Source organism: Myotis brandtii, unplaced genomic scaffold, assembly GCF_000412655.1.
Source record: "Myotis brandtii unplaced genomic scaffold, ASM41265v1 scaffold583, whole genome shotgun sequence".
NCBI lineage: Eukaryota > Metazoa > Chordata > Mammalia > Chiroptera > Vespertilionidae > Myotis > Myotis brandtii.
The window spans coordinates 220,135-236,546 of NW_005370191.1; the positions used below are offsets into that span (position 1 = coordinate 220,135).

Consider the following 16,412-nt stretch of genomic DNA (forward strand, 5'->3'; position numbering starts at 1 on the left):
ATATTTCTTCTGTGACTTGTCCTTTTCAATTATTTGCCAATAAGGACTTCAGCCTTCACTTTACTTGACCTTCCTATTGCCTTTGCTATTGTTGCCAGCTATAGAATTTCAGGTTTTAAGTTATTTTCTGTTGGAATTCTGCAGACAATGTTCCGCTGACTCTTAGAATCCATGGTTGCCATGCTGATTCCTGACACTTAGTGTGTGACCTGCTTTTTTCTGTCTGAAAGTGTTCAGGATTTTCCCTTCACCTCAATATTCTGAAATTTTATGACAAGCCTTTCATGGGTCTCTTTGCATTCATCAAACCAGACTCTTTTAAATGAAGAGACTCATGTTTCTGTTCTGGGAAATCTTATGTACTTTTTCTGAAGTAATTTCTTTTTATCTTTTTTTGAACTATTTTGGTTGGACGCTAGACATCCGAGACTGACCTTCCAAGTCTCTTTTCTTTCTCTCTTGCTTTCCTTTTCTTTCGCTCTCATCTTATTTTCTCAATTTCAATTTATAACTCTTCTATTTGGATTTTAAATTTCAGCCATCATAGTTTTTATTTCCAGTTCTCTGATTGTTCACTTTTCATGGCATCCTTGGAAGGATGCCCAGCAAGGAGGATCAGGAATATTTAAAGTAGCCTGGGCCCCTTACTCTCCCCTCCCTTTATCCCCTGAGAGTTGACTCCGAGGTCCCACATGGCTTCAACAGTCTGGATTCTGGTGCTAATGATGGGGGCTGCCTACAGCCAGGACGACATTCCCACCTCTGTCTGGTAAGCTGGGCTCAGGGGGCGCTTGGGATTGGCTCTGAGGAATAGTGAGGGTCAAAGTCGGAGGGGCAAGCAGACTAGTGATGAAGGGCGCAGCCCTGGGGAGGAAAATGGGAACCCCATGGGGTTGAAAGAGGATAAACAGAAACAAGGGGGACCCCACAGCCTGAGAGCCGGGAACTGAGAGGTGCGAGAGCTCAGTGGGAGCAGGACGGAGCTGAAACATGAGGAAAGAGGGAGGAGGTATAGGGCTGGGGTGACAGGTCTGAGAATGGCACCCCCTTCATGTGAATGTTGGTACACTTCAAATTGTCCCAGAGGAGAAGAGAGACGTCAAATCATCAGAAAATGGACAAAACCTAGAGCAGACCCAGCACATAGGAGAGACTTCAAATAGGAAGCATGAAATGCATGGCTCAGCGTCCTAGCGCTCATTTGGGGGGATTTGAACAAGTGGAACTTGAACAACTAAAACCAAGGACTATTTTATGTGGCCCACGCCACCTGAGGAGGGGCAGGGACTTCTCTGTAGAATTTGGAAGGAGAGGAGGGCTGGTCCCTTGGTTAGTCCTACGTTCAGATGCGTGTAGCTGGGGCAATATCACCCCCACCACACACCTAACAAAACAGGACCCAAAATAGTCCCTTCTTTGTGGGGAAATCTGGGCTATAGGACAAGAAGATCTCAACCCAAAGGAAGGAGATTCCCCAGGTATAAACTGGTTCCTCCTCACCCAAGATTCAACCATGCCTGACCCCCAGAGCATAGAGGGATAGAGGGTACTGGCAGGGATGTGAGGACCTCTCAGGGAAGATACCTTTTTGGAGAGAGATGAGAACTTAAGCTGAACTCACAATTATTGAGGCTTATAATTCTTTGATATTGACAAGTATTACATTTTTTCTTTTTTTTTCTTTTTTTCCAAATCAACCTCAAGGACTGAGAAGCCTCCAGACCAGAAGCCAGTTGCCCACAGTTCTAGGGACAACTGTGAGTTGAAAACCAGGACTGCTCAGACTCTCTCTCCCTTCCAGGGTGGCCACCCATGTGCCCTCCAGGCCAGGCAATTACATAAATGTGTGAAGGGCAGCCCTTACATGACAGAGGGTGGCGGGAACAGTGAGTAGTACAAGTCCTGCCTAAAAGAGTCACATTCAAATGAACAACAACAACAAAGTGTATGCTGCCCAGACAAAGCCTGTCTGGTTCCCCAAATCCAGCCCCCTGGACCTCAGTTTGTGACTCCAGACCTAGACATTCTGCCCTGCCCACCCCACCCCATCCCACCCCTGCCCTGAATTTCTCCTAAGCGGTGACTTATTTCTCAGCTTCTCTTTCCCAAATCTCTGCTCTGGACCCTAATCTTAGTGGCTGCCTTCTCTAAGCTTAGCAGTCTTGCTAACACCGACCCCCCTAGTTTGGCTCTGTAGCTAGTCCTCTCCCCTCTCTTGGCCTCACAATGGTCTTTTCTTCCTAGCCATTATCACCCAGTGTGATTTTGAGGACAACTCCAAACCCTTCTGTGACTGGACTCAAATATCCACAAATTATGGGAACTGGATTCGAGCCAGTGGGCCCTCCATCATGGGCAGCACTGGGCCCACCGGGGGTTACCCCAATGGACGTGAGAAAGCCTAAAGTTTAGGGAGGCAGCTGGGAGGTGGCACAGGCAGATCTGGGTGGAGGGACCAGGGAAGGAGCTGGGAGTGGGCATCTGGGCTCTGGGAAAGGGTTGGAGCAGCCCAGGCGGGTGGCAGGGCCTCACTGTCCTGGTCTCTGCCTCCTCAGAGGGCTGCTACCTGCATCTGGACTTCGGCACCTCCCACCGGGGCTGGGTGGCCCGCCTGCTCAGCTCCCCCATATGGGAGCAGGGCCCTCTGTGTGTGCACTTCGCCTACTACATGTTCGGGCTGTCGTGGGGTGCCCAGCTCAAACTGCTGTTGCTCACGGGCACAAATAACAGGCACCCCAACCTGCTTTGGAAACACATTAACATACAGAGCCCCTCCTGGATGCCCACCACTGTCACTGTGCCCAAGGGGCATGTCCTGCCCACCCAGGTGAGGCCAAGGGCAGAGTCTGGGGACCCATTGGGAATCTTGGTATCAGGTGTGGTGGAGGGGCAGGAGGTGGGGGCAGGAGGGACTGGGACAATGAGGAGGTGTGGAGGAGGCTGGGCCATCAGGAAACTGGGAGCCTGAGGCAAAGGGGCTCACAGGGTGGGTCATCCCTGCTCCCTCCCACAGCTGATATTTGAAGGAGTGAGGGGCAGCCCTGCCTTCCTGGACATCTCTCTGGATTCTGTCTCTATTCGCCGTGGCTCCTGCAATAGGGGTGAGTCCCTTTCTCTCCTTCTTTCTTCCCACCTCACCATCTGGCTAGGGTGGCAGGAGTAGCTTAGGAACCATGACCTGGTTTCTCGCAAAGTTGAGTCTACTTGCTTCTCTCTACCTTCATCCCCTGTACCTTTGATTCCTGAAGCAACCACACCTAAAGAGAGGTTCTCTTTTAACACAGAGCAGTGGTGAGAGCTGTCCTGGGTGACCAACCATCCCAGTTTGCCCCGGGCTGTCCCTATCTCAGCATTGACAGTCTTACATCTCAGGGAGCACATCAGTCCTGGCCAAACTGGAATGTTTGGTCACCCTGGAGGCGACCCCAGATCCATCCAGAATTAGCTCTCTAAGCTGATGTTAGAAATTTGAGGGGAGCAAACTCAAAGGAAGGAAAAATCCAGAAGCTGGATGCAAGGAGCTACCAGTTACTGAGCACAGGCACTGTGCTAGATGCTCCCCACGCATCATCTAGGTTACAACATGCGGGCACTGTTGTTCCCAGTTTATAGAAGAGGAAACAGAGGATTGGGCAGTTTAAGTAATCTGTGTCAGGAACAGCCGCTGTTCTTGGGGAGCGGAACTGTAGCTGCTTGAAAGCCTTCCATGGCTCACAGGACCCAGATTGGGACCCACAATTCTGACTCCAGATGGAGGTGTACTTTGTGGAGCTGCCTCCTTTTAGAAAAAGCTAACCCTCCCTCCTTTCATTCACCTGTGGTGGGGTCCAGAACACCTCACCTAAGGAACAGTGATCCTGGAGGGAGGACCAATATCCTATTCATTTTGTGTTTTCTGTATCTGGCACAACATCTGACATATATTAGGAGCAGTGGTTGCTGAGTGTTTATTAAGTGAGTGAAGGTTAGGTTGGGAGTAGAAGGAGGAATACGAATGCTACCCTTTTGATCCCATCCACTCCAATTAGATGTGAGTGAAGAGGGTAGTGGTATGATTTTGACTAAACTCCAGGAATTATTTTTTTTCTCTGCAGGATCTGTGCCAACAATGCTTCCTTCCAAATATCCAGTTCCCCTTACTGGCCCTTCTGAGACCCCTCTCTCCACAGAAAAACCTATGGCCCCCACAGAAAAACCCACACTCCCCACTGAAAAAACCACTCTCCCCACTGAAAAACCCACACTCCCCACTGAAAAACCCACACTCCCCACTGAAAAACCCACACTCCCCACTGAAAAACCCACACTCCCCACTGAAAAACCCACACTCCCCACTGAAAAACCCACACTCCCCACTGAAAAACCCACACTCCCCACTGAAAAACCCACACTCCCCACTGAAAAACCCACACTCCCCACTGAAAAACCCACACTCCCCACTGAAAAACCCACACTCCCCACTGAAAAACCCACACTCCCCACTGAAAAACCCACACTCACCACTGAAAAGCCTACAGTCCCCACTGAAAAGCCCACACTCCCCACTGAAAAGCCCACACTCCCCACTGAAAAATCCACCCTCCCCACTGAAAAGCCCACACTCCCCACTGAAAAATCCACCCTCCCCACTGAAAAGCCCACACTCCCCACTGAAAAATCCACCCTCCCCACTGAAAAGCCCACACTCCCCACTGAAAAATCCACCCTCCCCACTGAAAAGCCCACACTCCCCACTGAAAAATCCACCCTCCCCACTGAAAAGCCCACACTCCCCACTGAAAAATCCACCCTCCCCACTGAAAAGCCTACAGTCCCCACTGAAAAGCCCACCCTCTCCACTGAAAAGCCTACAGTCCCCACTGAAAAGCCCACCCTCTCCACTGAAAAGCCTACAGTCCCCACTGAAAAGCCCACCCTCTCCACTGAAAAGCCTACAGTCCCCACTGAAAAGCCCACCCTCCCCACTGAAAAGCCTACAGTCCCCACTGAAAAGCCCACACTCACCACTGAAAAGCCTACAGTCCCCACTGAAAGGCCCACAGCTCCTACCACACTTACACCCACTAGGCCTGCACTCTTTTTGCCTCTTAATCTTCCAAGTACCTCCATATCTACTGTGACCCTGGCCACCACTACAACCCCTAGACCTACTCCAGGTAGGTGATCATTGGATGAAGAGCTAAAAGCAAGAGACAATGACTAGGAGAGAGCATTAGGGAAAGGGATGCTTCAAGTAGAAAACTACAGTCTTAGAGAAGGATGAATCAGACATGGGGACTTTAGAAAAAATAATGAGGACTGACTTCACTGAGAGAGAAGGACAGTAGGGCACAGGTGGGTGGGGGTATTTGGGAATCAAGCAGGGCTTTATTCTTATTATTACTATTCATTCTCTTAAAGTATACAATTCAGTCCTGGCTGGTTTGGTTCAGTGGATAGAGTGTTGGCCTGAGAACTGAGAGGTTCCCAGTTTGATTCTGGTCAAGGACACATGTCTGGTTGCAGGCTCAATTCCCAGTGGGGGTAGTGCAGGAGTCAGCCAATCAATGATTCACTCTCATCGTTGATGTTCCTATCTCTCTATATTCCTCTCCTTTCCTCTCTGAAATTAATAAAAAAGATATATTAAAAAAATAAAGTATACAATTCAGTGTTTTAGTATATTCACAAGATTGTGCAAACATTATCACTTTCTAATTCCAGAATATTTTCATAACCCTCAAAAGAAACCCCATACCCATTAGCAGTCACTCCCTACGCCCCCTAACCCCCCAACCCCTGGCAACCACTAATCTACTTTCTATCTCTATGGATTTACTTGTTCTAGACATTACATACAAATGGAACCATATAATATATGACTGGTTTCTTTCACTGAGAATAATATTTGTGTGTTTTTAAAATATATTTTTATTGACTTCAAAGAGGAAGTAAGAGGGAGAGAGAAATAGAAACATCAATGATGAGAGAGAATTATTGATCGGCTGTGTCCCGGACGCCCGACACTGGGATCAAGCCTGCAGCCCAAGCATATGTCCTGGCAGGGAATTGAATCATGACTTCCGGGTTCATAGGTTGATGCTCAATCACTGAGCCATGCTGGCTGGGCTGAGCATAATGTTTTCAAGGTTCATCCCTGTTGCAGGACTCCATTCTCTTTTTTTTGCTGAATAATATAGACTTACTTCTTAGAGAAGAAGGAGAGTAGATGAGAGACAGGAAGTCTCCCCTAGGGAAGCTGTAGAGTGTCTGCTTGATGGAAACTGTTTCCCCTTTAGCAAGCTGCCCCCCAAATGCCCACCACGAACCCTGCGCCTGCCCAGCCTCCTGCCAGAACCCCAAGCCCAACTGCGAGCTCGTCTGCAAGCCCGGCTGTGTCTGCAATCCTGGCTTTGTGTTTAGTGACTCCCACTGCATCAATGCCTCTTCCTGTAACTGCTTCTACAACAATAATTACTACAAGGTAAGACCAGTGGGATGCCCAGGTCCTCCAAGGGAATTGCGAGTGGAACACCTGAGTTCTGGTTCCATCTGCTTCCCTGGTGAGGTGGATTTGGATCCATGGAACAGTCCAAAGGGGTCAGCTCTCAAGCAGTGGTAACACAATGATGGAGCCATTCATTCAGGTTGTGGTTTTGATTGGCATCTCTGTTCATATAATAAATATTTGTTAAGAACCCACTTTGACCGGGCATGGTGCTAAGCTGTGCAGATGATTCCATTATCCCGTGGTTCTGTGCTAAGTGCGCCTAACCGTCTGGATATCTCTGTACTTCTCTGTTCCATACTGGCAGTCTTGATGCATTAGACACTAGACCACCAGGTGACACAGGGCCCTTATTTCCATCATGAGGGAATTTTGGGGTCCCTGAGTATATAGAGAGCCCTGGATGTTGAGTACAGCTTCTGGCATGTTCAGGGCAGAGTACAGTATTCCAGAATCTTCCAAAGGAACTTGCAAATCCTGATAGGATAGGTCAAAAGAGAGGAGTTACTGTCATTATATCCCTTTGTCGATGCCCACCCTGGGGGAACATTTGGCAGGAACAGAGGCTCTAAAGGGGAACAGGCTCTGGGCCAGCACTGTCCAAAGGGAATAGCATTCAAGCCACACACCATTTTACCTTTCCTAATAAACACATAAAAAAAAAAAAGGAAACAGGTTAAACCAATACCAATAGCACCTCAATCCTGAATATTCTGATTTCAACATGTGATCAATAGTTATTAATAATATTGTTTACATTCTTTTTTTCATACTAATAGTCTACAAAACCCAGTGTATATTTTACACTTACAGTATATCTGAATTTGGACCAGCTACATTTCAAGAGCTCAATGGCCACATGGCTAGTGGCCACTGTGTTGAACAGAGCCTCCCTAGAGTCAGGCCAATCTGAGCTTGACTCCTGGCTCCAGCACTTGGCCGGATGACCTTGGGCAAGGTTCTTTGCCTCCTCAAATCTGTTTCCATATCCATAAAATGTGCACAATAAGATTTTCTACTTTATAAGATGATTGTGAGATGAAGTGAGAGCCTGACACAGACCAATTACTTAATATATGTTAACAATAATAATTATTATTAACAGTGTGTAACTATCGTTTGCAGCCTATTAATTAACAGTGCATTTCAGCTATTTATTAGTGTCCAGTGCTTCTTCTCAGTGCCTAGTGTTCTCCCTTTTGGTTGTCAGAGTTCCTAATTGTCTCTTCAGGGGCTACTTCCTCCCTAGTCCTCCTCCCTTTACCAGTCTCCTGGGTGTCCCTGTGTCAGTGTTAGGATTAGCCTCAGCTGCAGCCTGGGTGGAAAGATCTGTGATGGCTGTCAGTATCAAGCATCTCTTCCCTGCCAGGGAAGACATACATTAACTTATTCTATAGTCACTTATGCATTCAGTGAGTGTTTGTTGAGTACTTTGAACCCTCCTGGCACTGGGGTCACCATGAATAGGGCATGGTCCTTGCTCTTCAAATACTGTCCGATTCTTTGGGACACATTGGATCTTCATTCAACAGGTATTTACTGAATGAGAGCTCTCTGCCAGGCACTGTACTATGTGTTGAGGCTTAAGTAGTGAGTGGAGATAGACATGGTGCCTCACAGGGAGATTATAATCAAACAATCCCAAAAGAAAATATAAAAGTGCAATTGTGGTAAGTCCTGGGAGGGAAAGGTACCCAGAGCTATGAGGCAGACCCCTAGTCAGGGAGGTCTGGAGAGTCTGTCCCTTGAACTGAACCTGCTGATGCCTAGGAATGATTTAAAAGAGGGATAAGGGAGAGAATTCCAGGATGAGAGAACAGGAAGTGCAAATGTGCTGTGGTGGGCAGGAATACCTAGTAGGGGGTGGGAAGAGGAAACCGTTAGGGCGGGTGCAATGGAGGAGAAGGGGGTTATAGCGTGGGATGACATATAGTGTTTTAACCCCTGACCCCTTACTCCCAGCCTGGGGCAGAGTGGTTCAGCCCCAACTGCACAGAACGATGTCACTGCTGGCCTGGCAGCCGGGTACAGTGCCAGACCTTTCAATGCAAGGAAAACAAGGTGTGCCAGCAGAAGAACGGCCAGTATGGATGTCACACCTATGGTGAGACCCGCCCCTTATTCTGTCCCCACTTGCCAGCCTTTTAGAGTGGCTGTGATACCAGGGTTCCAATCCCTCCCTTGACAAGAGAAGCCACTGGGGGGTGGGGGGTGAGGTGGCTGTGGGACCTGGCATGGTGACCCTGTTTCCCATGGTCCCCTTTCTTCCCTCAACAGGCTCTGCCACCTGCTTTGTCTATGGAGATCCTCATTATCTCACCTTTGACGGGAGGCACTTTAGCTTCATGGGCAAATGCACCTACATCTTGGCCCAATTCTGTGGCAACTCGACAGGTAGGGTTGCCCCTACGGCCTGGGTGTTGGGGGGGGGGGGGGGGGGGGGGGGGGGGGGGGTCTGACAGAAAAGTTGGGCATGAAAGCAAATGGGAAGAGCAAGACAAGTAAGGGTGGACATGTCCACCTCAGAAGCAGGACTTTCTCAAGACCAAACTACTTGGGAAAATGCACCTTAAGACACTTGTCTTTTTTTTAACCGAGGGTGGGTGCGAGGTTGGATAGATAGATAGATGGTTGATGATAGATGGATAGATAGATAGATAGATAGATAGATAGATGATAGATAAAGTAGGCAGAGGAGTGACGGAAAGATTGAGAGAGAGAAAATGATCAAGCAAATAGGGTAAAATTAAGATTTGCAAAATCTGGGTGAAGGCTGTCCTGGAATGCTTTGCACTATTTTTGCAGTTTTCCTATAAGTCTGAAATTATTTCAAAACAAAAAATTAGTGCTCACTTCCACAGCATATAAAGCAAAGAAAAGAAAGAGAAAAAGAAAAAGAAAAAATTTAGGTTCATGAGGCACATAAATGGTAAAAATTCTGCACATTCACGTCAAAAGGATCTTCCTCGGATTTGGAAGTTGCATGCATCTGATCAAAGTTCTTATACAACAAATCAAAGATACCTTTAAAATTTCGGATTCTAATGTTGAAATATAAATTAGAATGACAGTTTTCAACAATCACCGTTCAAGAGATATAGTATTTTATTATAAAAAGAGTGAGAAAAGATATTAGGCTTTGCCCTCAGACAAAACCAATGGTGTTTATACTTCAGTCTCTAATCCTAAGATGTACAAGGCCATTCTTTTTTTTTCTTTTCTTGCAATTTCTTTTTGTTGAATTTATCGAAGCGACATCGGTTAATAACACAATGCCATTCTTGAATTTATCTCCCATGTTTTCCTTCTAACAACTAAATTAAATAGCACGTGTTAATTGTAAAATATAAAAAGCTAAAGGTTTGTTTATTTATTTATTTACTTTTATTTTTGAAGCTTTCTTTCCATTTATGTGAAGACACTGTTCATTGTGGCCCTGCAGCCACCCCCACATTTCTTCCTGGCGGGCTGAACCTTGGTTTGGCCAAGACACCTCTCTTTATCAGTTGCTTCCTTGGCCAGCGTTTAGAGAGGCGAACCTGGCATAGTGGCCATAAAGGGACAGGAGAGGTAACACAAGCTCTCACTCTGGAGGACATCCCTGTCCACGGAGGTGGATTGGCAGCACACATTCACAGACTGTTCTGGAAGAGGCAGACACACATGCCACTCACCTGCCACGTCCCACTCACACGTGGGTCCGGGCTTACCCCTTGAACGACAAAGCCAGTGTCTCTGTAGCCCTTTCTCCCCACAGAGCCAGGTGTGGGGCGCTCCCTCAGGGGGTGCTCAGAAATGCTTGTTGAATGAGCTCCCGGGTGCTTTTCACTCCTCTCCCCAACCAGAGCCCTTCTTCAGGGTGGCGGGGAAGAACGAGGAGGGAGCACAGGAAGGCATGTCTTGCCTGAGCAAAGTCTACGTGATGCTGCCTGAGACCACAATCACCCTGCTCAGGGGCAGGCGCACGCTGGTGAGTCCATTTTTTGTTCAGCTCTGCTGGGGCCCCCTGGGGGCTGCTGCAGCCTTGTCCTGCCCAGTTCCTGCAGCTTCTAGACCAGTGATGGCGAACCTTTTGAGCTCGGCGTGTCAGCATTTTAAAAAACCCTAACTTAACTCTGGTGCCGTGTCACATATAGAAATTTTTTGATATTTGCAACCATAGTAAAACAAAGACTTGTATTTTTGATATTTATTTTATATATTTAAATGCCATTTAACAAAGAAAAATCAACCAAAAAAATGAGTTCGCGTGTCACCTCTGACACGCGTGTCATAGGTTCGCCATCACTGTGACCCTCTGAGGGACAGGCTCCAGAGCACTCCCCGTGAAGATGTCTTTAGGGTGCTGTGAGGGGGGGTGTGGGAGAGTTCCGGGGGTCTTCCTGACCCGTGGAGCTGTCTCTCTGTCTCTTTTCTCGGCCCCTCTTTCCAGGTTGAGGGTCAGGAAGTCAACCTCCCAGCCATGCCTTCTAAAGGCATCTTTCTGGTTTCAAGTGGGCGATTTGTGGAGCTGCAGACTGCGTTTGGTTTGCGGATAAGATGGGATGGTGACCTGCAGCTGTTTATAAGTGTGCCCAGGTGAGGCAGCTGCCACTTCTCCCAGGACCCTCCAGTCCTGTTCACTTTCCATTCCAGGCATTAATTCTCAGTCTAGCTCAACAGCAGGCCTCCCTTTGGATGAGGAGACAGGAGGAAATGGTTTCTGGGCAGTGGATAATAGCAGGATATACTCACAGTGCTTTGGGAATGTACTAGAAGAAGTCACTAATGGGCAGTGGGAGCTTTCAGAAGAGTGGTCACTTGATCTCAGTCTTCAAGGAAGGCTCATAGGAGAAAGAAAGACTTTATAGAATAGTGATCAGCAAATGCAAGAAAAAACTGGCCCTGACTCGTTTGGCTCAGTGGATAGAGCGTCGGCCTGCGGACTGAAGGGTCCCAGGTTCGATTCCGGTCAAGGGCATGTACCTTGGTTGCAGGCACATCCCCAGTGGGGTGTGTGCAGGAGGCAGCTGATCGATGTTTCTCTCTCATCGATGTTTCTAACTCTCTATCCCTCTCCCTTCCTCTCTGTAAAAAATCAATAAAATATATTTAAAAAAAAAGAAAAGAAAAAACTGGAATGTCTTGGGACCAGCAAAAGGTTTATTATGGACCTGGCTGGTGTGGCTCAGTTAGAGCGTCATCTCATGTACCGAAGGGCTGCGGGTTCGATTCCCAGTCAGGGCACATACTCAGGTTCGGGGTGTGTGCATGCAGGAGACAACCAATTGATGCTTCTCTCTCACATTGATTTTTTTTTATTGTTTTATTGCTTAAAGTATTACAAAGAGTATTATATATGTCTCTTTTTTTTTCTCCCCTTGACCCTCCCCTAGCCTCTCCTACCCTCCAGTGTCTTGTGTCCATTGGTTATGCTCATATGCATGCATACAAGTCCTTCGGTTGATCTCTTACCCACCCCCCCAACCCTCCCCGGCTTGATTTTTTTTCTCTCTCTCCCCTCTCCCTTCCTCTCTCTGGAATCAATGAAAAAAAAGAAAAAGGAATTTGTTAGGCTGGAATATGAAATGTGAGCAAAAGAAGGGGAGGAAAGGAGACTATAAAGATGGCTTGGGGGTGAGGGCTGTGAGGTCCTTGTGTGTCTGGCACTTGGCATGGAACCCTTGATCTGAGTCTGCACCTCTTCCTTCCCTGCCCTTCTCACTCATCCTACTTTGCTGTGGTCCCTCAGACAACTAAGGCCCCTTCCTTCCATTAACGCCTCCTCCTCACCCTGCCCCCCCGCAGCACCTACTATGGCCAACTCTGTGGTTTCTGTGGCAACTATGATGGCGACAGTAGCAACGACAACAAGATGCCTGATGGCAGGCTAGCACAAGATGAGGAGGAACTGGGCATAAGCTGGCAGACAATAGAGGATATAGAGGAGGAGTGAGTGAGGACGTCTCCATCTCTGTCACCGCCCTCCTGCTCCTTTGTCCCTTTTAAGAACCAAACACCCTGACTGGAATCACCCTTCTCCTCCTCTTTCTTCTTCTGCACACCCCCACTTCTGTCCCAGCCAAGTCCATGAACTCATTATCAACACGCGCACTCATCCCACTCTGCTATGACCCCTCACATGATGAAGGCCTCTTCTTTCCATTAATGCTTCCATGTCTCTCTGCCCCCCGCAGCACCTACGCTAGCAAGCTCTGTCGTTTCTGTGGCAGCCATGACAGCGACAGTAGCACACGTAGCAACAACTATCAGATACCTGAGGGCATGCTAGGGCAACACGAGGAGCTGGGCAACAGCTGGCCGGCAGAAGACAATATGGAAAAGAAGTGAGTGAAGACGTCTCCATCTCTTTCGGCAGCCTCCTTTGCCCCCTTTAAGAACCAAGCACTCTGACTGGCATCACCCCTTTTCTCCTCTTCTTCTGCACGCCCCCACTTTTGTCCCAGCCAAGTCCATGAACTCATTACCAACACGCTCACCCTACCACCGGTGTTCTTCAGACAGTTGTGAACAGGCCCCCTCTTGCTTGTCCAGCCCAGGTTTCCCATCTTTAGGGCTTGGTGTTCAAGTGTTCTCTACTAGGGGTTGCTGAGAACCGGGAGACTGCTGGGGTAGGGGCTGAATGGAGGAAAACTTTGGCTCTTAGGGCATTTGCGTGTGTGGGTCTCTTCTAGGTGCCATAACAAGGCAAATCCCCCATCTTGCAACTCAACCTTGCAGAACACTCTATCAGGGCCAGAGTTCTGTGGACGGATCACAATCTTCCATGGAGCCTTTGAGTATGAAGGGGGGCAGAATGGGGGTGTGTGTGGGGGGGACAGTTGGGGGTCCTCCAAGACAAGAAGGTCTTCCCTCTCTGCCCCTCGTTCCCTCTGACCTGGCCTCTCTCTGCAGGACATGTCTGCCTCACCTCATGGCCTCTTTCTTCTTCAACAACTGCATGTTTGACATGTGTAAATACCAGGGGCTGCAGCAGATGCTGTGTGTCCATATGGCAGCCTTGACTGAGGCCTGCCAGGATGCTGGCTACATGGTGAAGCCCTGGAGGGGACCCCGGTTCTGCTGTGAGTTGTGCAGAGAAGCGGGGGGGTTGGGGGGAGGGCAGTGCTTCCTTCAGGCACATGGAAGCAGAGGGCCAGCATCTAAGGGTGTTGTGTTAGCACAGGCTTGGGAGCACCTGGTTTAATCCCTTCACTTCCACGTGTGGATGGGGAAATCTGCAGAATCATAAACATCCACTGAGAAAATCAGTCACTTAGAAACTCAGAAAGCCTTCCCAGCTGCCTGAGCTGTGCAGAGCAATGCCTATGGGTAGATGCCTGATGCACACACAAAATACAGACTTGTGGCTGGGAGGTTGCACCATGGCTGCTGAACACCTGCTGATTATGACCCAGCTCTCTGGAGAGATGCTTTAGGGCAAGGCCATGCCCTTGTTCGAGGCCACGTGGTGGTCCCCTAGCTCTCCTTCCACCCGGACCGTTTATGTTGGCTTTGTCTACATAGCACACTCTTGAGGTTCTTGGATCAGTCTGCTCCCACAGACCTGACTCTTGGTCGTCCCCTGCAGGTCTCTCTTCCAGGCTTAAGGTAGACACTGAGCTCCTCAGTCATGCTGCTCCCAGTTCCTCTCTTCTTCTCAACATGGGCAGAAGTCTCTAGTTGTGGGCCTTCTGAACTCTGGATTACGAACTAGATGCAACCTTCTTTCTCTTGTCCTCAGCTGGCCTCATACCCTTCTCACTTGTGCTTCTCCTTCCACCAGCTCTGGACTGCCCACCTAACAGCAAGTACACCATATGTGCCAAGCAGTGCCCTGAGACCTGCCACTCCACGTTCTCTGGCATGTCCTGCCAGGACCGATGCGTGGAGGGCTGTGAGTGCAACCCTGGCTTCGTCCTCAGTGGTCTCCAGTGCATCCCCCGATCCCAATGTGGGTGCCTTGACTCCCTGGGCCACTACATCATGGTGAGTCTCTGGGGCTGGGCCTCTTAGCCATGAAGCCAGAAAGCCCTCCTCAGGCATCTGAAGTGACAGCAAGAGAGAAGGGGGTGTGGCAGGGCCTGCAGGGCTGGGATTAGGGAAATTCTGGCTCAGTTCTCCTTGCCCTTTTCCCTTGTTTAGCTCTAGTGCTTTTTAAGCAGACAGGGATGGAATCAGTTACTGCTTACACTACCCGGCAGAGCCTGAGACCCCTGCTGTTCTCCCCTCCCATCTTCCCTGCCTCCATGTCCCTGAGTCATTTTCTTGCATCTGTGTCTTCCCTGCACGTTTTCCAAACACTCTTCTCTCCTACCAAGCCCCATTTCTCTGCTGAAAGACTTCGGCTCCCTCCTGGGCCACTGTCTCCACATTTTTCTCAGAGGCAGCATTTGGAGTCAAATCCTCATCTATATCGCATCTCTTTTCCTTCTTTGCCTGTCCTTCATTCACCCCAAGTTCTGGAAATAACACTGATGTCTGTCAAAGCCATCTACCACCTGAGGTCCACTTGGATCTCCTCCCCTTGGCCCCAGTTCCAGGCCCACTGAACGCTCTCTCTCTATGTCTTGCCTTCCTCTCAATTTCACCTTCTTTTCAGCTCCTTTCACCCTGCTCTGCCTCCAGCCACCTATGCCTGTTGGAATTCTTCACCTCCTTTGAGGTCCTGTTGAAATGCTGCCTCCTCCTTGAAGCCTTCTTGAAAGGCAAAGTCAGAAAGCACCCTCTAATCTCTTGTAGCAAGCACTTACCGTCTGTTCTGAAGGCAGGAAACTCTCACAGGATGCCCTGCTTGTCTTCTTTGGGTGCATATTGTGTCGGAGTACATGGACTATCAGTTTATTTGTTCACTGCCCCCACTGGGTATGAGTTGCCTTATGGCAAGGGCATCGTCCATCCAGTTCGTTACTAAATTCCTAATGCTTGGCACCCTGCAGACATAAATATCTGTTGAAATAGTGAAGGAACAAGCAGATGATGGGATTATTGGGTTGGTGAGTGAATGCCAGACTTCTGCCACTAATCCTGGAGCTTTGGGCAGGCCAATGAGCAGGCCAATGGTCTGAGTAGCAGTGGGCACTGAATAGCACTGAACAGTCAGACCTGGGAATAACCTCTTTTTCGTCCTTCCTGTCTTTCCCCAGGTAGGGCAGCACTGGTTTGCGCCAGACTGCAGGCAGCTCTGTATCTGTGAGGGCAGCAGCAAAGTCCGCTGTGTGCTCTGGAAGTGCGAGGCTCAGGAGGTCTGCAGTCAGCAGGATGGCGTTTACGGCTGCCATGCCACAGGTGAGCAGTCAGGTGGGAGGTGAGCAGAGGGGCTGCCTATGCAGCCTCAAGCAAGGGCATGACCTTGCCCTAAAGCAGGCTCCCCAGAGAGCTGGAGCACACCCAGGGGCTGGAAGGCAGTTGCCCAGAACCGAGTAGTGTCTTCAAGGACCCAGAGAGTGAGGTTGGGGTAGTCCCTGTTCTTGACCTCTCCAAGCCAGGCTGACCACCCAATGAGATATGGGGACCACCCCAATGTGGACTCACCAGAATGGAACCTCAGGGTTAGTGCACCTCTGAACTCCATCTCGCCCTTCCCAGGGACCGCCACCTGCACTGTCTCAGGGGATCCCCACTACCTGACATTCGATGGAGCCCTGCACCACTTCATGGGCACCTGCAGCTACACCCTCGCCCAGCTTTGCTGGCCGAGGTCCTTCGACAACTACTTTGTCGTGAGCGCCACCAACGAATTCCAAGGTGGGAATGCGGAGGTCTCCCACGTGACCGCCGTCCACATACAGGTCTTCAAACTCAAAATCTCACTGATCAAAGGCTACAAGGTTGTGGTACGTGCCTCTGCCTACCTCCTGGGGCTCCACACCGAGCAGTCTGCTCAGAACCTCTATTCTGCCCCTCCTTGCCTGCAGACCTGCCTATCTGGCTTCCAGAGCCCCTA

General features: G+C 49.2%; 1 protein-coding gene across 1 annotated transcript in view; it reads left to right on the forward strand.

Moving 5' to 3' along the window:
* Window positions 1-692: 692 nt before the first annotated feature.
* ZAN (zonadhesin) overlaps window positions 693-16,412 on the forward strand; it is a 28,737-nt gene continuing 13,017 nt past the window's right edge. Inside the window, exons 1-17 of the mRNA XM_014550115.1 lie at window positions 693-735; window positions 1,695-1,757; window positions 2,245-2,391; window positions 2,556-2,827; window positions 3,014-3,101; window positions 4,095-5,156; window positions 6,279-6,463; window positions 8,450-8,591; window positions 8,765-8,881; window positions 10,333-10,457; window positions 10,920-11,065; window positions 12,275-12,418; window positions 13,162-13,266; window positions 13,382-13,551; window positions 14,253-14,455; window positions 15,613-15,754; window positions 16,055-16,302. Coding sequence (XP_014405601.1) covers window positions 693-735; window positions 1,695-1,757; window positions 2,245-2,391; window positions 2,556-2,827; window positions 3,014-3,101; window positions 4,095-5,156; window positions 6,279-6,463; window positions 8,450-8,591; window positions 8,765-8,881; window positions 10,333-10,457; window positions 10,920-11,065; window positions 12,275-12,418; window positions 13,162-13,266; window positions 13,382-13,551; window positions 14,253-14,455; window positions 15,613-15,754; window positions 16,055-16,302 — 3,402 coding nt within the window. The remainder of the gene's footprint in view (window positions 736-1,694; window positions 1,758-2,244; window positions 2,392-2,555; window positions 2,828-3,013; window positions 3,102-4,094; window positions 5,157-6,278; window positions 6,464-8,449; window positions 8,592-8,764; window positions 8,882-10,332; window positions 10,458-10,919; window positions 11,066-12,274; window positions 12,419-13,161; window positions 13,267-13,381; window positions 13,552-14,252; window positions 14,456-15,612; window positions 15,755-16,054; window positions 16,303-16,412) is intronic.